Below are 23,678 nucleotides of genomic sequence, written 5' to 3'. Positions count from 1 at the left end.
CGCAAATCAAACTATGAGATAACAACCACACATCCATCAGGATGGCTACTATCAGAAAAGCAGAAAACAGCACGTGCTGGTGAAGATGTGGAGAAATGACAGCTTTGTGCACCATTGATGGGAATGTCAAATGGAACAGCCACTGTGGAAAAACAGTACAGAGGTTTCTCAAAAAACTTAGAACTAGCATGTGATCCAGCAATTCTGTTGCTGCGTATATAGCCTGAAGAATTGGAAGCAGGGACTCAAACAGGCATTTGTACACTCATATTCACATTAGCATTATTCACAATAGCTAAAAGGCGGGAGTAACTCAAGTGTCCATCAAGAGACAAATGGATAAATACAAGGTGGCATGTCCACACAAAGAATATAATTCAACCTTGAGAAGGAAGTAAATTTGACTCATGCTACAACATGGAGGAACCTTGAGGACATTAAGCTCAGTGAAATAAGCCAGTCACAGAAGAACAAATACTGCATGATTCTATTTATATGAGGTCCCTGCAGTCAAATTCATAGAGACAGAATGATGGGGGCTGGGGGAGGGGGAGGGAGTGTTTAATGGAGACAGCGTTTCAGTTTGGGAAGATGAAAAGAGTTCAGGAGATGGATGGTGGTGATGGTTGCACAACAGTGTGAACGTACGTAATGCCACTGAACTGTGCACTTTAAAAAGGTTAAAATGGTAAATGTTTTGTATGTTTAATCATAATTTAAATTTTAAAAGAATCTTAGAAAGAGAACCGAGGGCCCTGAATCGCAGACACTAGAATTGTGAGTAGGTAGAATGGTAGGTTCTAGGAACTCTTAACAGTCCTAAAAGTGCCACTTTTACAGAATTTGAGCGCCCTGGAGGCCAATTATTCTAATCTTAGAAGCAAATAATTCTAGAATTTCAGACGTCGTCAAGGTTTGAGGTGGAGAGGGACTGAGTGGCTGTCTAGAGTCTCGGCCCCCTCACCCTCCCCTCTTCATCAAGAAGACCTAACTGAGAGGCTCCAGGCCAGGAGCCTGTACCTGCTTCCACCCTGCCAGAAAATTCCTAGCATGTGTTTCACCTGGGGTTTGACAGCCCTGGGGGGGATATATTGGGCCCTCGAGTTACTGAACAAACCTTCTCCCAAAAAGTTCCGCTGGTACCTTCTGACACCTACAGACAACCCATTTAAAGGGGGAAAAATTGGCCCCAAACGAGATTGTTTGCAGTAGCAACTGAAATAAGTATTTGGAAATGATTAAGACTAAAGGTTCCTAGTTTTTAAATACTTCTTAATAAAACCAACTATTTTTGGAGGGGAGGGTAGAGCTCAAGGGGTAGAGTGCGTGCTTGGCATGCACAAGGTCTTGGGTTCAATCCCTAGTATCTCCTTTAAAAATAAATAATAAATCTATTCACCCCCCCCAAACAAACAAACAAGCAAACAAAACCACCTGTTTTAAAGCTAAATAAACATTTTGGGTATTAAGATATACGAAAGCAAAATCACCTTGCCACTTGTGTTTATGCATTCCTTTATTCCACAGTCACTTCCCTTGGCCCTCGTAAGTGTCGGACCCTGTGCTGGGAGCTGGGAACAGAGAGGTCCCGACCCAGCCCATTCTGCTGTCGTCCTAAAGTGGGAAAGACACACACGAGCAATTTGGGATCTGCAGTGGGGGTGATACCAAGTCATAAGGAACCATAAACAGCAGTGAGTTTTCCTTTCCCGGACCAGGAGTAAGGGAGGGGCTCCAAAAGGGTGGGTAAGAGGGGAGATCTTAGAAACAGGTGTCATGGGTGAATAGCAGCTCCCCAGGCAGACGAGGCTGGGAAGTGTATCCTGGGAAGAGTAACCCCACACAAGCAGGCATGGAGGTGGGAAAATTCACCTGCCAATTCGGCAACCGCCTAGAATCCCTGGGCAGACGAGGGTGCGAGTGGAGGCAGGCCTGGGAGGGACAGATGGAATCACACCAGGAGGGGCCTAACTTCACCCAGGACTCCAGCAGGGAACCAGTGAAGGGTGTTAAGGGGGAAGAGGACACAGTTGGATCAATGAACAAAAAACTTCAATGAACATAAAACAGTATGACAAACGTTAGTCTGGAAAGTGACTATTTTGAGAGGTTGGGATGCTACCAGAGGCAGCCCCACTTTGTCAGCTCTACTACCCCTTCAGTGTCGTGGCTGTCAAACGAGCCCAGAATTAGCTCCAAACGGCCCTCCGCGAGCTCTCAGATCTTCATTTGCATCGTGCGCACTCGGAAAGGTGTGAAATTCTTCTTCTTAAGAAAAATCAAAGAAATAAACCTACATACACTTTAAAAAAAAAAAAAACCCTGATTTCCTTTAAAACAAATTTCAAAGAACTAAATCCTAACTTTTAACTATCTGATTTTTTAAAAAAGAAAGCATCATTTCATGATATTAATAATAGTAATTAAAGCTACCATCAACTGAACATCTACTTTTTTGCCATGTACTTTAGATGCATTCATAAAATAGCCACAACCAAAACAGTAGCTGCATTTATGATCATGTATTCATCTCATGCCAGGACCTATCCTGAGCCCAGATCAGCCCCTGCCTCATTGAACCTTCTGAATATCAGCCCCTTTTACAGATGAGAAAACTGAGACTTGGGGTGAGGACATAATATGCCAAAAGTCAGGTGGCTTGGGAGAATGCAGCCACAATCCAAACCCAAGGGGTCTCTCCAGACCTATGTGCTTAAACAGGATCCCAACTGCAGTGTCTTACTCAGCCCTCACAACAGCCCTACAAAAAGTGTTAGCCCCACATTGTAGATGGGTACACTGAGGCCCGAGAGAGTAGTGACTTTCTCAAGGCTGCCCAGCAGGCATGTGGCCGGGCAGGGCTGGGGAGGCAGTCCCGCCTGCTCCAAAGATTGCATCCTTTCCACTGGCCCTTCTCTCACTTCAGAAATTTAATTTATAAGTAGTAAGTAATACTGCTGAGTGCCTACTGTGGCTGGTGCTGTCCGCGGTGCTGAAGACGCAGCTTGCCTGAGACAGACAAGATCCATGCCTTTGAGAAGTGGACCTTTCTGGGATATTGGCAATAAAGAAACAAAGAATTAAGTACCAGGTCAGGTGAGGATAGCAGATGTGAAAAAAATAAAGCCATGTGAGTGGGTCAGGACACACTGGGGTGGGGAGCAAGATCAATCTAGGGCCACCAAGAAGGCCTCTCTAAGAAGGTGATCTGGGTGACCTCTGGGAAGCCACGTTCCTACACTGGGTCTCAGTCTCCTCATCTGTAAAGTGAGGATGACATTACTCAGCTCCCAGGCTGTTTGCTTCAAGGGAGAATTGACCAACAATACGAAAGCACCTTTAAACTGTAAAATTCCATTTGGAAAAAAATCATTGTTGTTCAGCCCTCATGCAACTCATATACGAGGCTTTGCAGCCAAACGTATTTTTTGCACATGAAACATAGGGTGTTAGACCTCCTCGTTTCCCTTCGGCAACCTACATGTGATTTTGTTATAGCCCATGATGCTACAAACTGTTACTTCTGACCACAAATATCAAAACAGATGGGAGGAATCTGCTAATACAAAGGGCTGGGATTTTCTGAATACACAAGGGACGTTATCACATAAAAAGGTCACCTTAGATATTAAAAAACTTTTTTTTAATTTTTAAAAGAGCATAGGCCTTGGGTTAGAATCCTGATTCCACTTCTATTTGCTATATGATCTTGGGCAAGCTCTTTGCTTCTCTGAGCTCAGTTCCTCCATCTGTAGAGACAGTAACAGCAGACACTTCAAGGAGTTTTCTTATCCCCACAGCAGCCACTAATCTCCTGTGGCTCTTTAATTTCAAATTAATTACAATGAAATGAAACACACAAGTCAGTTTCCCAGTCACACTTGCCATGTCTCAACTGCTCAATGCCCACAACAGGCAGGTGGCTGCCGACCTGGAGACAACGCAGGTCGAGGGCCTTGCTGCTCATCAGCTGGGAGACGGTCAGAAATGCAGGCTTTCCAGCCCATCCCAGACCTGCCGAATTGACATGTGCACTTTAACAAGATCCCCCCACCACAGGGGATTCTCATGCACCTGAACTTTGAGAAGGGCTGGCTATGAGAGACCAGGTGGGGAGACACCCCATGAGAAGGGGCAGCTCTGTAACAAAGACAAGGACAACAGGACAGGAAAGTTTCCACACCCTCTCTAGCCGCTGCTCATGATCGGCAAACCAAACTTGTCACAGAATTTCTGCCAAAGTCTGTGCTGAGTCCAGGTGCAGCAGGCAGGCAGGGGAAGGTGATGTGAACAGGGAAATGGAATCTCTCAGACATTTCAGAAGTTTGTGTGCACACAGGGACAGACTATTTCAATTCTGTGCTGGCCAGGAATTTCTGGCTTGCTGGCTATCCCTGTTCTGGAATGAAGTCCAACATGAAAACGACATTTTCAAAAACCCACAGGCTGACTTCATATCCAAACACATCTCTCCACGCTTGTAGGAAAAAAAGAAAAAGAAGCATAACCAGCAAGAGAATTTTGCTTCCCCCAACTCTTGAATGGCCAACCAGCTATTTTTCTTCCAACCAACAATTTCCTCCAATAGTTCCATAGCCTGACAGGAGCACTGACAAGTGAAGATGCATTTCGGGGTGAAGAGGAAGGCTCACAGTGGGAAACTCAGCAAAGCCTCAGAGCCCAGGTTGTATTTAACATTTCATCTCTCGTCTGCACAGCCACCAGCTTGGGAGGAAGGCATTGCCATCCTCCACCAGGCAGATGAGGAACCTGAGATGAGTCTCACACCTGGGAGGCAAGTGAGTGTCTAACCTGGGTGAATGCTACAAACTTCACCCAGTTCTGTCTCCATCATGTCATGGCGTTTTCTTGTTTGTATTTCTCTTGAGTAGGAGTCTTAATTGTTCTGCTACCCACTGTATCCTTGGCATCTAGCAGAGTCTAGAACCAGGTAGGTGTTCCATGAATGAATGAATGAATGAATGTACCCTAATGGCAAATGGAAGCTCCAGCCTCGGAACCCCGGTTAGCCTGCTCCTTTGATCTGGAAGGCCTGCACCCCACTTGTCCAAACTCAAGTGACACTTCCTACATGAAGGAACCCCACCTCCTCTATTTGCTGCCCACCCAGCCTCTGCTTCTCCCACTCGGCCCCCAGGCACTCTGCCACATGCCTCCTTGCTGGTCCTCAAATGTGCCACCAACACTCCTGACCCAGAGCTGCTTCCTCTGCCCAGAATACCCTCCCAGACATGTGCACGGCCAGCTCCTCCACGCCAGCCTCGGCTCAAACGTCATATCATCAGAGGGTGATGTCTCGCCCTGTTCGCTTATCCTGATCCCCCAACACATTATAGCTCTGTTTATCTGAGGCCTGTCTCCTGTGTGTTCACTGATGCATCCTCAGTGCCCAGAATCAAGCCCAGCACGTAAAAAGTACTCAGCAAACACTAGCTGAGTAAAGAATCAAATGCAAATGGGAAAACACACAATAATGATGATGGCTACTTTGGGGTAAAGTTAAACAAGTTAGAGGGGAGACACTGACAGCAAACATACACAAGATGGTAGCAAGAGGCGACAAGGTGGGTGCATTCCAGGGACCCTCAGGGAAGAGTGGAAATGTTGATTAATTTTAGACTGAGTTAAGTCAAATATGCATATTAAAATTTTATGAGTAATCACTAAACAAATCAACAAAGAATGTAGCATTTCCAAACCAGTAGAGGGGAAAAAAAGAAACTTCAATCAATCCAAAAGAAAGCAGAGAGGGGAGACAGAAAGCACAAAATGAGTGACAGAAATGTTTTATATACTGGGGAACACTAGACAGATATTCATTGTTATTATTTAAACACAAAAATCTGTATCAAGGTTCTCCTACACAGGAACACCAGGGACAGGTTTGATCTACAAGGGACTCACAGCTGATGGACATCAGACATGCTACAGAGGATGGACCAATCAGAGGGGCTTGCACATTTCCTCCTCCCAATAATCACAGGCATTTGCCAAATGCATCTACCCTTTTCACCTTGGCTCCCAGGAAGCTCAGGCTCCAATTTCTAGCTCACAGAGCCCATTTTAGCCCTAGGTCTTGATATTTTAGCCCCTCCCTCTGAGCTGCTCCAATTTCTCTTTTTTTAAACCCTGGCTTTTAATTTATCATTAACATTCTACCATTTTACTATTCTTACTGTTTTTATAAACCATCTCAAATCCTTTGACACAAGATGGAGTGTAAATAAGCAAGCAAAAAAGCCAAACAAAATACACAAAATAAAACTAAGGAAGACCTTTCAGAGAAATGCATTTCTACCTGATTTAAATATTTAAAAATTTTTTTAAATTTAAGGCAGAGATTTTTAGAATGATGGTCTGGAAAAAAAAAGGCACTGCAAAACATGTTTGAAATACACACACACACACCAGTGGGTCTCATTTCATCTACAAAGCCATTCTGTTGTAAATAGATGATTAGCACCTAAGCACACCTTTCAAGGGGTTTATACATTAACAGGAAAATACTGTAATTACGGCTGGCCAAAATCGCTTGACTACCACTTAGAATTCTAGATTTTTCATCTTTATTAGGAGTTAATTTTCTCTCTTTAGCCCCTCAAACACAGCTTGGCTTTATGAGAATTTTTTTTTTTTTTTTTTTTTTTGGTGAAGAATATAGAAAAGTCAATTTTTTGAATGGATACCAAACCTCCACTGCACTGTTCCTCCACTTTTTCATCTCAGCATCCGTCGCCCTCTCTCTGGGCAGCCACTCATTTCTCAGTCATGTTGGCCACGTTGACTGCACACCACCAAAATCCCTCGACACCAACCCGCTTCCAAGCAGAGGGCGCCGTGAAATGACATGAGGCCCAGAGTCAAAAATTTCTTTTCTTTTTAAATAGTCCATCTTGAGTTGTGGGAATAACAATGTGTTCCTGAAAATGTCTGGTTCAGACCATTGTATCCAACTCATGAGCAAATGAACCAGAATCCATTTTAAGGCTATCGTACACATCCAGCAATGATTATTATAAGCTCTTTTTTAAAAAAAATGAAGTTGGCTGGATATTTTGATTGAAGCGACCACATCACAAAATTTCTCTTTTCCTTTTTCATTCCCTTAACAAAGACGTGTTGACAAATCCGCACCCACCTTGTGCAGGCCTGCAGGGCTCTGGGGATACTGGTCAACACTCCCCCTCCACCCCATCTCTCCCAGCAGACACGCCTGGTGATCTCACCTCCACACCGTGGCTGAACCCCTGCCCTGCTCTGTCCCCTTGGCCACCTCCAGGCCCACTCCCAGCTCCCCCTGCCTCTCCTGGGGCCCCAGTGTCCTCCCCTACCTGCGGCGGGCACACTCCACCCAGCAGCCAAAGGGGTCCCTGTCCCTCACCTGCCTAAGCTCCCAGTGGCCCTCTTTAACACTCAGAATAAAGTCCACATCCTCAGCAGACTGGGCCTCCCTCCCTGGCCTCTGTGATCACTGGGCTCAGCCCGGCAGGCCTCTGGCTACTCACCAGGTAATTCAGGGCTGGGTCCTTCTCAGCTCAAGACCCTCTTGATGGAGCCATCCTAGACCACCGATGTCAAGAAACCTCCCCCAACCCCCGGTCACTGTCACCAAGCTCTGATTCTTGAACTGATTCATTGATCCAATCACTTTAAACGAGCTCCTGTGTTTACTTTACTGCCTGACTCCCCTTCCAGCAGGGGCCACATCTGGGTTGGCCATCACCAAATCTCCAACTCCAAGTCAGTGAACACGCTAGACATGGAATGACTGGGACGGCTGTGGACCCCTGTCCCCCTGCAGTCACAGGCGGGTGGGAGAGGCAGACCTCACCTAACCCACATCAGGACTCTGAGGCCAACAGGAGTGGGGACCAGAAGGGGCCACCCTGGACGGCACCTTGACAGCCAAGCCAAAGGGGGGCTTAGTTAACATGTGGTCCAAACATCACATTTTATGGACGTGGACACTCTGCAGGAGAAGCGAGCCCCTGGCTGGTGAAGACCAGAGTCAGAGAGGGCCCCAGGAACTCCTGAATTCAGTGCTAAGTCCCCTGCGCTGGGAAAGAGGCTGTGAGTCCTGACCTCGGTCAGGGCGAAGCCCATCAAACCAGACCTGCCTGCCCAGCATGGGCAGCTTACACCCTGGGGACCTCAGCCATTCTCAGGAAGTCCCATCCCACCCTCGGCACCCTGGACCCATGGGGCATGACAGTGGGGCGGCTCTGACCAAGGAAACCTGGACAGTGTCCCACCCCACACTTAGGTCCCGTCCCTGAGGCTTGAAACACTGATGCCCACAGCAGAACATTCCACGGCCCGTGATGGTACTGAGCACAAAGAGATGAAAGCGAGAAAGGATGGGGTACGGCCCAAGTGCAGGGAGTTGAACGCACACAGGTAAGAGACTCTGGGAAGAAGGGCGCACTGGTGTCCCACAGAGGGGGGATGGGAAGGATGGAGGTAAAAAGGTTAAAGGAAAGAGACAGAAGCGAGGACTTGCACAAGCTGCTGGGCGCCGAGCTGTGGGCACTGGAGGTAACTCAGCCTCCGGGAGGCTGGCCTCGCCCCGAGGGAGAGGAGAGAAGGACCTGGACTTGGGAAGTGGGTGAGGAGCTCAGCAGCCTCTAGCTGTGTCAGGAAAGACTGTCTCCCACAGACTCACAACTCTGCCCCTGTGAGCAGCCCCCGCTCCAGCACAGGGAGCCCGAGGCCCCCACTCCTTCCTGAAGCCCCTCAGCTCCTCCTGCGGCCCTGCCACGGGCTCCTGAGTCAAAGGGCAAAGAGGCAAAAGGACTCTGACCCAACCCCCTGGAGCCCTCAGGCCCTCGACGAGGTGGCAAATGAGGGGAAAAAAAACAAAGAAACCAGCTCGGAATGATTTCTGTTTCCCTTTCTCTCCCTTCCTCCCTCACAGATTTTAATTAAGGGTTTACTTGCAAAAGACCTAGCTCTATTTAACGAAATCCTTGGACCCCTTTTAGATTGTCTTATATATCGTTTTGTGCTAGGGCGCCAGTAAAAAGTTAATTATAACTTCTAAACACTCCATTACCAGGCCCTCATCTCCCTCCCCTGCCTGATTCTGCTAGGGGTGGTGCCACTTAATTAACTGGTTCCTTGTGTGCTCTACAGACCCCTCCGTGCTTTAGTCAACAGACCCCCGCAAGCAACCCCGGGGGCCTGGCCAGGCTGGGCTCTGAGGCACTGACCTGGGCGCCATCTCAACCCTCGAGGGGATCACGGGATCCTGCAGGAGGAAGGGAAGCTGGCAGAATGGCCCACTTGGGAGCCCAAAGCGTCTCAGCAGGTGACATGTGTGAGTGAAGAGGACAGCAGGCAGGACAGACAAGGACAGGGAGGGAGTAACAGGAGGTGGCAGCTGACACCAGCCTCAGAGGGAAGGGAGAGGGGGCACAGGAGCTGTGGTCGCAGAGTCTTAAACACCACGCTGGAGGCCGGCACCTTACTACACAGAACGAGTCTAAAATCCCAGTGGACAGCCAGGAGGAGGTGTCTCTTAAGAAGACTGAATAGTATCACAGATGGATCTCAAAGAGAGATCTGGTCTGGAGAGAGATGGAGGCATCTGCAGGTCTGAGTGGAAGCAAGAGCAGGAACTGGGGCGAGGGGAGTGTGGGGACCTAATCTGGAAAGATGATGGTTGAGAGGCCAAAGGCTGACCCTGGGAGTAGCTACCTTCAGTGAGAAGGAAGAGAACCAGGAACAAAAGGAGGAGATGGAGAAGGGGGAGCCCAGGGGGTGGTGCAGGAGCCGGGGAAGGAGAACCCAAGGTGGACAGGGCAGCATCCAGTCAGGTGGGGAGGCGAGGGGAGGAGGGGTGAGAACCTGGCCTGTGGCCTCTGGGCAGTCACTCAGAGGCCAGCACCAGGATCTGAGGCCACAGGAGCCCTGGGGGTGGGAGTGAGGACTGCAGAGGCTGCAGAGGCTGCAGGCTTCTCCTGGCCGGGGGGCGGGGAGACTAGCCTGGCACCTGCCAGTCACAGAGAAGGAGCTTTCTGGCATCTTGCAAATTCCAGCTCATGAACCGACAGTTCTTGAGGGCACAGCTGTCACTCAGAGCTGGAGGCAGAATTTGGCCCGGTGTTCCTGCCCTGGGGAAGACGTGGGTGGTGTAGAGGCCTTGGGGTCAGCTGATGCCTCTGCAGCCAGCATCCTGGGAGGTGGGTGCTCCTGGGCGCTCAGCCTCCCCTCCTGCCCTCAGCATCCCTGGCTTCCAGTGGGGAGCCCACCTACCCACCCGGAAGACCTGGCTCCCTTGGGTGGGCCCCGATCACCTGCTGGCCTCAGCTCCTAGCCTCATCCTGGAGACCCCGTCGGCCTCTGCCCTTGTGTAGACCCTCCCCAACTCCCGTGTTGTGACAGCCACAGCTCACACTCTTCCATGTCACAGCCCTGCCTTCCCCAAAGCTCCACTCACTGCTGACCCACCCCATGGCAATCATATGTGGATGCAGTGGCCAGCTCACAATACACGCATGCCGCTCACTTTTGTCCATCCGGAGTCCACCGCCTCTATCCAGGGCTGACACTGGGGATGAGGCTCACCCTGCCCTCCGGGGCTGATGATCTAGGTGGGGCAGAGGGGAGGCATGAGGACACCAAAAATCCCCTCCATGAGGTGAGGGCTGCCACCAAAGCCTGAATAGGGAGCTCTGGGTGCAGAGGGAAGAGGGAAAAATGCCACCCAAGGGGCTGGGGAAGCTTCACAAGAGGTGACACTGGAGGGGTGGGTAGGACCTGCAGGGTGGATGAGAAAGAGCGTTCCAAGCTGAGGGATGAGCGTGAGCCTAGGCCCAGAGTGGGGAACTGGAATCGGCCAGTGTGGCTGGAACAAAATGGCTCGGCTAACGTTGAGGCTGGTCAAGTGGCCTGTTTGTTTTGCAGGGGACTCAGATCAGGGAGAGGCCACTTTCTGAGGCCTGGAATGTGCTAAGCACCATAAGGGAACATTACTCTTCCATCCTCTTCGACCCTATGGGGTTGGTAAATAATTCTCCCAACTTTACAGATGAGGCACAGAGAGGCTGAATGACTAAGCTAAGGTCACACAGCAAATAAGAGGCTGAAGCAAGGCTGAAGACAGATCTGCTTGACTTCCAGGCAGGAGCTCTGAGCCTCCATGCCATCCCTCCTCCCTGCACAGACACGACTTGCTGGGCCAAGCAGCCTGTGGACTCCACACTACCTGTCCATCATCACGTGATTAGCCGTGGAGGAGCGAGGAGCTTCCAGCACATTCTTTTCATTTTCAGCAAGTTTTGCTCTTGTTTTCACTCTTGATGGCTGGAAAGCCTGTCCTTAGCAATTTTTTAGCTGCTCACTGGGACATTTACAAATCGAGCTGGCATTTCTATTTCTTGAATATATTTGGGGTAGTGACAGCCAACGAGAAAGAGGGTCGGCTCAGAGGCGCCCTGTTCCCCCAAGTCCAGCCCCCTCCAATGAACACAAACCCAGAGAAGCCTGAATGGGACACAACAGGGACACGACTCACAGCCAAGCTGTGAGCAATGCACCTGACGGCAGATTAGAGTCTCGTGAGTTTAGCCACACGTCTCCCCAGTTAGGTGCCTAATCTTGTCTTACAAAGAGGGCCTTAATCAATTTTTCAGATTTCCTCTTGTTTGTCTGGGGGTGGCCCTTGGAATATGATTTTTTTTTTTTTGGAATATGATTTTAAATGCTTTCCCTGAGATCAATGAACAGGGAAGAAGCTGGTTGTGAATTTCAAATCTGTAACTTTCTCCCCCAGAGGAGGAGGGGCAGGGCCAGCATGCCTGAGAGGTGGGCAGGGGCCCGCTGGCCTAGGGAAGGGGCCCCAGGTGACCTTCTGAGTGGCTGGATGACCCCAGGACTGACCTGAGGCCAGCGCTACCCCTGCCTCCATCCTGGGACACACTGTGCACCAGACATCAGAGAGGCCAACATTTCTTTAACAACAATGAGATTTTACTGTTGCCTTTATTTGATGTTACAAGAATAATACATGCTACTTGTAGAAAATTAGAGGGAAAAAGAGAGAACCACAAAGAAGAATATTTAATCCCCCACAATCCCACCACTCAGACGTCAATTCTGGAATATTCCAGAGCCTTCATTTTCACTAGGCTTGCCGCTTCCAATCTAACTCTGCAATCCAGGCCTTTTAAAAGGTCACTCCCCTACATAAACCTTCCCAAAGACCCCACTGTACTTCGAATCCACCCCAAACTCCTGCTGCTGCTCCCGGGGCCTCCGAATGGGTGTCAGCCCAAACCCTCCAGACCTCACACTTACTTCCCTTGCCCCCAGGGCCTCTGCCTGGAATGTGCCTCCTACATCTGCCTCACTCTCACCTCCGTGCCCTGCCCAAGGCCGCCTCCTCAGGGAGGCCTTCCCTGACCACTCAAGGGGCACGTGGTCACCCCCCGGGCCAGCTCTCTGCGGACACTCATCACGTGCGTGAATGGTTCTCTCACTGCTTCTGGTGTCTCCACCCATCACTGTCTCCCCATCACCAGAACGCGAGCGGCCCTGTCCTCACTCCCCACAGTCACCCCATTGCCGGGGACACACTTGGCACAGTGTTCTCAGTGAGGGTGTGTGTGTGTGTGTGTGTGTGTGTGTGTGTGTGTAAGAACTGCAGAGACAGCTGAGATCATAGGTCAGTGTTTCTCGGAAACTCCACATACTTTTACACACAAACTCGTCTACCGCTTCTCCCTGCAACTCAACCTGGAGGCTCGAGTCAAATTTCTTCCCCTTCCACCATGGGACCAACCCAGGACCCCTACCTCTACCCCAAGGGAAGTCCTGATCTGGCAAACGCCAGTTCCTGGGGGCAATAATCACATTTACACAGCACTTTGTAGTTTATGAAACTTAAAACATTTCCTCCATCCCAGTGGAGCCTCAAAACGCCTACCTCCAAAGACGTAGGCAGGGCAAGGGGAGCTGGACCACCCTCCCATTTAAAATGAGGCCAGGAGGGTCACGTGGCTGCTGCAATCACCTGGGAGGAAGCTGACCCCGATGTCTGGCCCCAAAAGGCACAGTCCTCGCCTTTACTTCATATCAGAGTTGTTTCACCATAAAAACGAGAGAGGTGATATGGAGGACATGACAAGAGCTTGGCTCCGGAGTCCAACTGCCTGGGTTGGAATCCCAGCTCTGCCACTTACTAGCTGTGTGACCTTGGGCAAGTTACTTCACTTCTCTGGGCCTCAGTTTCTCCTCTGTCAAATGGAGGTGACAATAGCTCCTGCCTCACTCGGCTGTCAGGAGGATTAAACGATTTAATAATACACACAAAGGGCACCCGGCACATATTGCCACTCAATGGACACGAGCTCTTTACAAAACCACACCTGTCCGGATGCACCGAGTGAGCGCACGGCCCATCTCCCCGCCGTGAGCACCACACCATGTCCCTGGGCCCCTGAATCCAGGGGCGCCAGCCCACAGATATGAGTCATTTGGTTCCGTGGGCAAGTTCCCAAAAAGCCAGCTGCAGACAGAATGCTATAAACCAGCTCCTGCTGACCCTCTCACTCACGTGCGCATTGAGGACGGAGAGCCGCTCCTCACGCTTCAGCCTGAAGCCCCGCCCAGCCCCGCTTGAGTGACAAGCCCTGACATCTGCGAACACCTCAAGGCGGCCCAGGGGAGAGGCCCAGGGAAAGTACCCTTTTGTGAAAGGAAGACCCCTCTGTACGTTCACCCTTCCCACCTGCAATAACCCAGGCAAATAAATCAATCCAATGCCAAGGGCAAGTTATGAAGAAAGCCTTTAAATTCCCACTGCATAGAGTTCTGACTTCTGTTAAGGGGCAGGTAGAGAGATTTTCCCAAAATGCCCAGCTCACCATGCTGGCCCTCCCAGGTCCCCGGTTTTCCCTCATCGTCAGAGTCTCAGGGAGGCCCCACCCCTCTCTCCCGGCTCATCACCCTCATGTCCTCCCAGCCCCCGACCCCAAACAACACACTGCCTCCTCCCAAGTGCCCCCAGCACGTTTTGGCCTCAGCTGTCCCCTTAGCCTACAGCAGCTCCCCTCCCAGCCCAAACTCCCAGATCCTTAGGCAAGGCCCAGCCCGAAGTCGCCTTGGCCCAGAAGCCTCCCCCCGCCCGGGGGGAGGGCCACCCTCAGTCCCCGCGCTGAGATCCCTCAGCCCTCGGCCACCGCCCCCAGGGCACACGGAACTGTTTGGTTCTTTTACTCACTCAGCCTGGAGAGGAGCCCATCGTGGGCCGGGGGTACATCAGAAACAGTCCCCACCACTGGGAACCTCAGCTCGGGGGGCAGTGGGCGACATCCTCTTCTGTCCACCCCAAACACCCGTTCCTCAAATCCAGCCAGGCCGTGGCGGGAAGGAGCCTACCACACGGGCCTGGCACACAGTCAGCGCCCAGGCCAGCAGCAACTCCTGCTCTCTGCCTCGGACATGGACTCTGGTTCAGCCTCACATCTTCTGAGACCCACACCAGGGGGGTGAGGAGCCAGCCTCAGTGAGGGTCCCCTCCAAGGAAGCAGCCCAGACCTGGAGGGAGCTCGGGGTAAGAGGAGCAGCCTGGGGCAGACTCGCCTGCAGGAGTCCTCTCCCATCCAGTCTTCGCACGGTTCAGCCCAAACAGGGCCCTTGATTAAAATTTCCTGTTTAAAAAATCAATATTTTAAGCTCCAAGCCTGCCAAGTGGAGGGGAAGGCCTTGCTTGTAAATATTTGTCTCGACTGGCAAAGCCCGGCCTCTCTCCCTGCAGTTACCCGCCTCGCTCCTGGCCCTCTGCTCATGCAGCTCCCAGCCAACTGCACAGCGGGACGCCCCTGGGGAGGCGGGGGACCGTCTGGCAGCCACGAGGGGCTGTGCAGGGAGGTGGGCCGGCCCTGCACCCACGTCTCTGAGACAGCAGGCTTGTCCCCAGGCTGCCCAGGGGCCGTCCATCTGTCCCTCGGGGCCAAGGCAGAGAGAGTCCCTGTGAGGTTTCTCTGGATTCCAAGCAAGCGGCTTTCCCGGGGGGTACCCCAGATTTATGTCTTTCTTATTTTGGAAGAAAACAAAAAGTCAAAGTCCAAGCCCTGGGTGCGTGCTTGCAAATCGTGGCCCCCCATCTCTCACGGCGTGGGACCGGGCTCTGCTGCCTGTACCAGCAGCTGCCCACGGAGGAGGCCACACCCGGTCCCCTGGGCCCCCACGGGGGGCATGGAGGCCTAGAGGGTCCCCTCACTGGGGAAGCCGTCGATGGTGGTGGGTGGTTGAGCCGGCTCATACCAGCTGAGTGCTGGCCCTGACGTCACCGGTCCCAGCATCATTCATTCATTCGCCCATTCAGCCACTCACTCACTCACTCATTCATTCTTCAGTAATTCACTGAGCACCGACCTGCACGAGGCACTGGGGACCAGACATGCAAGAGGACAAAAACAAGCCTTTGGGAGGGGGTCTCCAGACAAAAGCCCCACAAACAAATTGAAAGTCACAGCAGAGACCCCCGAGATGTGATGGGAGAGTAGGAGGCGGACAGGTGACAAAGGCCAGGGAGGGCGGGGCAGGGGGAGGAAGGGCAGCGGGCAGGGGGCTGCCCCAGCCTGGACGCTCGCAGGCGCCACCTCCTCGAGCACCTACCCAGCCACTCGTTGAATTTCTTCACCTCACTCGGGAGCCCCAGCTCCGTGAAGTCCCCGGCGTGGATCAGCACGTCACCGTAGGGCATCTGGATGGGGTCCGTCCTCGAGTGGGTGTCAGACACACAGACAAAGCGGGTGTAGCCGGGCGGCTTGGGGGCGTCATGAGGCACGGGGTCCACCCTGCGGGGCGAGAAGATCATGTGGTCACAGGGCCACGGGGCTGGGAGCATGCAGCTCTCATCCCATCCACTGAGCTCACACCCAGCCTTTGCGACAGGCCCGCCTGCATCCAAATTCTGACCCTCTCGCTCACTAGCCGGGCAAAACTTTCTCCCCTGAGCCTCAGTTTCTCCTCTGTGGCACGGAACGCCCAAGGGTTGCTGCGAAGTTCAAGGAGGTCACGGGTGGGAAGCTTGGCAACTGTCCCTATGTGCACTTGTCCGACCACTGAGACAAGCAGAGCCTCGCAAACATTTTTTCATGATCAGCCCCTAAGGGACCTTTTCAGATGTTTTTTTCTACTCACCCCTCTAGTGAAATTTGAATACCGCAAATATACTGTATACCTGCTCATTTACTGCATGTGTAGCTATGCTTTATAATAAGAGTGAGATTCTTTCCACCCGCAAAAAACCAGTTTCCACCCTCTTGAGGATGCATGGACTGAGGTCCACTGTCCAGTTCAAAGAACGGACTCTCCAGCGCCGTGCAGAGTGCAAGCGGCATCCAGGGAGAGCCATGTATGAAAGGGGGCATTTCTTGGGAACTTGTGAAATAAAGGCACTGAATTCAGATAGGCAGAAATTTTCCACAACTGTAAGATGGTCCGATCATGTTAAGAGCAAGGACTTTCCAAGGTTGTACAGGAAAACAGTTCTGGAATCAGAAGACCAGGCTTCAAATCCCAGCTCTGCCATTCACCACGAACATGTAACCTTAAGCAAAATGCTTGGCCTTGGTTTGCTCGTCTATAAAATGGAGCTACCTCACAAAGAAAAATACTCAGAAAATTAAAAAGAGCTACACCAATGTAAGTTCTTGGTTCCCGGGAGCCCCTGGTAGCCCCCTCGTCCCACAGATGAGGACACTGAGCAGGTAGCCAGGGTGTCACAGGGAATAAATGCAGACTGTGGGGAAGGAATCCAGCTCCCTGCTCCCTGCTCCCCGTTCGGTGCTCTCTCCCTGAGAGCCACACTCTGCCTCCTCTGCTGAATGGTTCTGCCAGGCTCAAAACGCTTAAAAACAACGCGATGACATTTCAACGAGCTGCTCTCTCCAAATGAGTATGCCGCTCGAGGAGTTGTGTTTAAATCTAATTATGCGGCAACCCAAAAGCGGTACCATATCAGTTACATAAATACTTTTAAAGACATCTTTCTAATTATCCTTTTTTTCAGACAATATACTTCGAAGAAATTTAATTAACACCTCACGAGAGACGTGGGTTCAGCATGCTAATGTGCAGGGAGCATTAGCAAGCTCCATCCGCCGCCGTCGCAGCCCCACGCCCGCCTCTCCCCATCACCACTCTGCGTCGGGAGGGGCTCGCGGGGCCCCTTTCTGGGGGTGGTTAAGTCAAGCTAGAATCCCAGCAGGTCAGAGTTAGGCCCGACCAGGGAGGAGAAGAGAAGTCCCTGAATCTAATGATGACCAACAGGAAGGTGCTGGGAGCTGTCCCTTCCCTCTCCATCCATTCATTCATTTAATCATTCATTCATTCCCTCATTCATTCAACACAACACATCCTGAACACCTACTGGGCACCAGCCCTGAGCTCAAAGCTGGGGAACTGAATGAACCAGGCCTGATCCCAGACTCATGATGGAGACAGACATGGCGAGGCAGTGACAATAAAGCCACCAGCCTTGACAGGACAGCAAAGGGGCTGGGGGCCAGAGAAGGCCCTAACGCGGCCTGAGGCCCCTGGACTTTCCAGGAGGAGGTGACACCTGAGCTGGTCTGGAAGCTCAAATCTACCCCTCAAGGAATTCCTACCACTCCTTGGTCCCCTGGGTCCCTCTCCCCATCTCATGAGACAGAGAGTCTCGCAGGCAGCTGGCCTGAGAATCCACCTGTCTGCCCCTAACATGGTTGACTGGACCATGGCAGACGGTCTCTACTGGGCTGCTGGCCTGGCACAGGAATGTGAGAGCAAATCACATTCATTCATTCATTCATTCATTCTCCTTACATATACTGAGGTTGGGAGGATGCCACAAGGGAACAGAGACCAAGTCAAAGAGCAGAAAGGAGACACAGGGAGCGAGATGCCACCCCCAGGGCCAGCTCGGGCCCCAGCAGTCTCTGCTCCTGAGAGGCCCTTGGTGGAGGAGCCCTGGGCAGGCCAGCCAGCACAGCGCACGTGAATCCTGAGGGTGCTGCTACTGGAGCCCACGCTCTTTAATTAACTCTGCTCTTGTTTCCCTCCACCCCAGGGCTTCTGAGCTCAGTGAGGATGAAAACTTAATAATCCCCAGAGAAAAAAAAATAGACCCTCATTTCCCTGCACAGTCCTCCAGCTATGTGGATTGTAACAAATGCTCAACCTTGAAATAATAACAACAGTGTCGCAGATTCCCAGGGGTTGAGAGCTCATTATGTGCTAAGCACTTTACATGCATCAGCTCTCTTCGCCCTCACAATGACCGCCTGAGCAGGGTGCTATGGGTGTGCCCATTTTATAGATGAGGAAACTGAGGACCAGAAAAGGCTAGCTTTCCCAGGATCTCAGCTATAGAAGCTGGCAGAGCTGGAATTTAAAGCCGGTTTTCAGTCCCAGAACTTACACCATTCTGGACTATTTCCAAGCCCTACTTCATCTCATCCAGTTAATCTATGGACAGATGCTTATTGATTGCTTCCTAAATACCAAACACCAGCTAGTCACAGGGATATACCTGTGGACAGGACACCCACAGAGACCACCTCCTGCAGCTCCCAGAAACCCAGCCCTTGTTTAGAAGTAAGGAAAAGAGCAGGAAGAATCAAGATATGGAGAAAGAGAAAGAGAGAGAGCATGTAAGAGGGTGGGAGGGCTTCACAGCATTATTTGAGCCCTAGATCCAGCTGTGCCTGAAGCTGGATCCAAACCTGGACTTCCTAGCTAATTACGCAAGCCAATAAACTCTCTTTTACCCTTAAGGTAACTGAAATTGGGTTTCTGACACTTGCAATGGCTAGACCTTGGCCAAGCCCTAAGTTACAGCAGCCCTGTGAAGTAAGTAACTGAGGCCTGGAAAAGTTAGTCTCACGTCCAGGGCCCCGGCTAGTAAGTTCAAGAGTAGAATTTGAACCTGGGGCTTCAGCACAAGAATTAGGGCATTTAACTTCACTCCTTCTTACGACTAGAAGAAACAAAGTAAAATGGTTATTTCCCAGTGATATTCCTCAGGGACCAGAGAGAATGTACAGAGACAAACGTTCCTGGTTTGTGTGGGGCCAGACCAGTGTCCTCAAAGCGTCTGCCTGCTGAGGTGGCCCCACGCAAGGCTAGGGCGCGCTCTCCCCCTGAGACCTGAAACCTGTCCCCACCTCTCCCCGGCCTAACATGGGATCTTCCCTGGGGAATCGTGGTGGCAGGGATGGTGCAGAATAGGGAACACGACCATCGGTGTCCAGACCTAGGCTGGCACCCAGGCTCGGAGACCTCTTTGCTGGGCCCTGGACCCTGCCTGGGAGGTCTTTAAATGGGCTGCCTCCAGTCTCCACCAACAGAACTCCTTTTAAAGGACAGAGAGCAGGTGCCATGCCTGGTATCAGCACCCCAAAACACCTATAAGGCGGACCCCCAGAGTAACCCTATCTCTCAAGCACGGCTCTTGTCTTCTCACTGAGCTCCAGGCCACCCGTCCACCTGTCTGCCCAGGTCAGAGGTGCCGGTGTCTGGAGGGGCTCTCCCCAGGCCACCCCAGAGTTTCTCAGCCCCCAGGGTAAGGGGTCTTTGGTCCCAAAACCCAGAGGCCCAGATCCAGACAGTCATTCCTCAGGCAACGGTAGCCTTGTTACCACCAGGGTCCCTGGGGGCAACTGCATAAATCATATGGCTCGATCGGAGGCCACGTTTGGACTGTCACTGTCGTGATTAAATATAAACTGTGGGTTTATTAAATAAGGCCCCTCGCTCCCTCACCCTAGAGACAAAGCCCAGGGCGGCGATAAATCACGTGTCGGGAAATGGCATCCATCCTCCTGCGTCCCCCTCCGTGGCGGCTTTCCATGGAAACCCGCGCTCCCCCTGCGCTCAGGGTGTGAGTGGAAAGAAGGCGGAGTGGGCGGCGGCAGCACCCCACCGAGCTCCTGCCGGCCCTGGCTTCCTCCAGCTTCATGCAAAGTTGCAGTTCAAAGCCGGGGTGACTGGAGCGGGCGGTGAGAGAGCACTGGACAAGGAGTCCAGAACGGGGGCTCACTGCATGCTCTCTGGGGGCCCTGCCCAAACCCCCACTGCCTCCGAGCCCCACTGCCGATGGGAGCCTGGAACCCTGGCCTCCAGAGGAGACAGCACAGAGCAGGCCAGGAGATGGAGTGGGGCAGGCCAGGGTCAGTCTGCTCTGCCCGCTCCAGCTGGGTGACCACGAAAAGCCACTAAGCTTTTCCTCCACAGCACTGATCGCCACCAGTATTGTGCGCTGTTGCACACTTCTACGATTTTTGTGACATATCCCACTGGACTGTCAGCTCAGCGTGGCAGGAGTCTGCCTCCAATCACTGCTCTGTCCCAGCACCTCACCCGGCCAGCAGGCACCAACGACATGGAGCATTTGCGGACTGGCTCCCCTCTCTGCAGCTTCACCTGCTTAGTCCTCAGTCTCACCATGAGCAGCATTACACAGGTGGGGAAACTGAGGCCACCAAGAGACACTCCTAAATGAGTGGCAGAGCCAGGGTTCCAACCCAGGCAGGTGAGCTTGGAGCCCACATTCCCAATTAAACAGCTGCTCACAAACATCCTGACTAGATGAATGAATGAATGAATGACCTGCAGTTGTTAATTCGGGGAAATCACCCCGCTCTCATCTAGTCATTCACTGCCCTTCCTCAGGACACAGCCTGGCCCCGGGGGTCTGCGTGGCTCCTGCCTGGGCACCCTCTGCCCAGGGCACATTTCCCCACATCCTGGCCCCCTCCCAGCTCAGATCCTGTCGCTCCTTCGGCCTGGCCCAACTCATCCTCCTCTGGGTCTCAAACTAAAAGTCATCTTCTCCAGAGGGTCCGTGCTCAGCCCCCCGGCTGTCTTCTCTCCGGACTCTGTTGCCTGAGCTCTGTTAGGAGATTGGGGGCTGGCGGGGTGTCTGCCAGGACCAGGTGGGGGTCCCTGACATCTCAGCAGGGTTCTACTCCACACGATGTCTATGGTGCCGGGGGCTCTCTGAGCAGGCGGGCACACGGGCACAGACACAAAACCCCCCTGCTAGCCGGAGGCCCCGGTGCTCTCGCCCATTCCTGCTGGCACCCAGGGACCTCCGGCACTGTCACTCCCAGCCCACAAGGACCAACCCCAACAAAAGAGGAGAAAACACCGGACAGAGGAAGGCCTCCTTCCCCATAGCAGCCTTGCCAGGCTCAAGGTCCCAGAAACCAAGGAAGAATGTGCCTGAGACCCAGGGCCTTCCATCCAAATCCACCAACTGGGCTCCAAGATGGATACTGGAAGCAGTTTCCCAAAGAGAAATCTACCAAAAATTAAAGTAAGCAGCTACCAACAAGGCCAGCCCGCAGCCGCCACGGAAGCGAGCATTTTCCAGAGCACGCGCTGCAGGGAAGAGGGTGTTCCCAGCGCTGGAACCCACCCCCAGGCTTGCTGCCCCCCTGGCTTCCAGAGCCCTTTCTCATAGAAACAACCTCTCTGCACCCACCCTTTACCACAGAGGACCAGTCCTGAGGGAACCACACAGTGAAAAGAAGCAGGAACCTGCCCAGCTCACCCCCAGGCCTGGGTGTGAAACCCCCCGCGGCCCCTAGGCGGGCCATCTCCGTAAAAGGACAGCGGCTAGTACCCACATTATCTCTGCTCTCTAGAGGAAGCTGGGGCCTGTGTCCTCACAGGACACCTGACCCAGCCTGGTGGTCAGGGGGTCTGTTCTGGCTCAGGAGCGTCCCTATCACAGCTCTGACCTTCCTGTGCTGTCACTGGGGACTTGTGGGGCTCCCCCCTCATCAGGGGCTTGTCAGAGGCCCAGACCCAGCACAGGGGCACCCCGAAGGGGCCGAGAGAAGGTTCAACAGCAGAGCAGACATTAATGCCTAAACCCTCAGACGGAGGCACGTCCGTCCGTCTGCAGACATCACAGCAAAAGGATGCTAAGCGTGGAGAGAGCCCTGGACTGGAGGTGGGTGTCATCTCTGGCACCTACCAGCTGTGTGGGCTTGCCTGGGTCACCTGTCCAGGGCTCTGTTTCCTCACAAGGTAAGCCCTGCGGGGCAGGGCTGATGGGAGGGCCAGTGGGGACAAAGGAGGAGGATCTTCCAGCAACACAGAGAGCTGCCCAGGGCAGGGCCAGGAGTTTACCCACTTCCATCCCATGCCACCTGCAGCTCTCCGGACCACAGGAAAAAATCCAAGGAGTGGAAAGTTTCTACCAATGCATGGGGGTCCCAAGTCTATGCTTTCGCCATGGCCTCATTGCTGGGGCACCCCTAGTATTTTCCATCAACACCAAAGGGTGGCAGCAGAACTCCCCTGTCCTTTAGGAAAGCACCTCTGCTTTTTCAATAGAAGCAAAGGGGTCTGGGCAGAAAGAGGGGGCAGAGGGAAGGTAGGACAGCCAGGCCATGACTGGGGTCTGACCCTGCCAGGGGGCCTGCAGCAAGTCCCACCCCCTCCCTGGGCCTCAGTGTCCTCGACACAGTGAGGAATGTGAATCAGAGCAGGGGTTACTAACCCAAGTACCAGGAGGGGGCAGCTGGAACTCAGTCCTCCAGACTTGCCACGAGGACCCACGTGGGCCTTTAGGTTTTGTACAGCAAAGTCAGAAGTCTGGATTTTTATGTGCAATCACCTCATTTTCAAATATTTGGAAAACACTCTCCTGGCCAAATGAAACAAGACTCCGGGCCAGAACCGGCCCACAGGCGAGGACCCTGCAACTCCTCACATGAACCTCCCAACTCAGAGCCTGGCAGACCCTGGGATTCCTGCACCGTTCCGGTCGACGAGCATGAAACCGTTGGGCCCAGAGGCACCCCAAGTCCAGAAGCCCACCCCAGCGGCCCCTGCCACCCACGCCTCTCGCCTGGCGGTCCCCCCGCCGGCCGCCCACTCACATCTGCACGTGCGGGGGCTGGAAGCGGCCCTGGTTGATGTTGTAGAAGGTGAAGGCCTGGGTGGGGTTGGAGCTGTACTCGTCCACCTCGACGAGGAGCCGGCTGTGCTGGTGCCTTCGCGCGGCCATCACGTGGGACTGGGAGAACGCCATGCCCAGGCCGCAGGGCAGCAGGGCCAGGGCCTCCGCCTTCAGGACGCCGGGGTCCCACCTAGCGCGCCACATGGACCTCCGCTGGCCGCCCGGGCATCTCCCGCCGCTGCCGCCACCGCCGCCCGGCCCCGAGCCAGACCTGGGAACAGACTGAGGAGACGGAGCAGAACCGTGCGACAGTTAATCTGTTTGGGATTTGCTTTATTTAATGTCAGATGAAGATTTAGAAAGAGGGAGAGGGGCGGGGGGAGAGAGAAAAAAAACACAGTCCTACAGCTCAAAAACTCATTACACATCTTTCCAACTCAGCAGTTTGATGAATATACTTTGGTAAAAAGAAAAGGGAAGGGAGGGAGGGGACCAAAAAAAAACGAAAACCCACAACGCCATGGACGGATGCATGCATGGTCCAACATGTTTAAATACTTAAGACTTTTTTTTTTTTTTTTTTTTGCCTTAGACAAAAAACCACAGGGTGACCGTGAGATGAGGAAGACAATGGTTGGTATTCTGTAAACAGGTAAGGTAAGTTTTACTTTTCAGAATTGAGGAATAGGAAGGATTCACCTCCAACCCCTACCCCCCCCAACAGACTGCCCCCCCAAACACACACACACTCCCA

General features: G+C 52.6%; 1 protein-coding gene across 1 annotated transcript in view; it reads right to left on the bottom strand.

The window, feature by feature from the left end:
- MPPED1 (metallophosphoesterase domain containing 1) overlaps nt 1-23,195 on the bottom strand; it is a 59,087-nt gene extending 35,892 nt beyond the window's left edge. The window contains exons 1-2 of the mRNA XM_010960182.3: nt 22,905-23,195; nt 15,643-15,824 (exon numbers count right to left, since the gene is read on the bottom strand). Coding sequence (XP_010958484.2) covers nt 15,643-15,824; nt 22,905-23,128 — 406 coding nt within the window. The 5' untranslated portion in view covers nt 23,129-23,195. The remainder of the gene's footprint in view (nt 1-15,642; nt 15,825-22,904) is intronic.
- Between the last annotated feature and the right edge of the window lie 483 nt (nt 23,196-23,678).

Source organism: Camelus bactrianus, chromosome 12, assembly GCF_048773025.1.
Source record: "Camelus bactrianus isolate YW-2024 breed Bactrian camel chromosome 12, ASM4877302v1, whole genome shotgun sequence".
In the NCBI taxonomy this organism is placed as follows: domain Eukaryota; kingdom Metazoa; phylum Chordata; class Mammalia; order Artiodactyla; family Camelidae; genus Camelus; species Camelus bactrianus.
The sequence above is the reverse complement of the archived record's forward strand: the minus strand, read 5'-3'. Positions and strand labels throughout refer to the sequence as shown.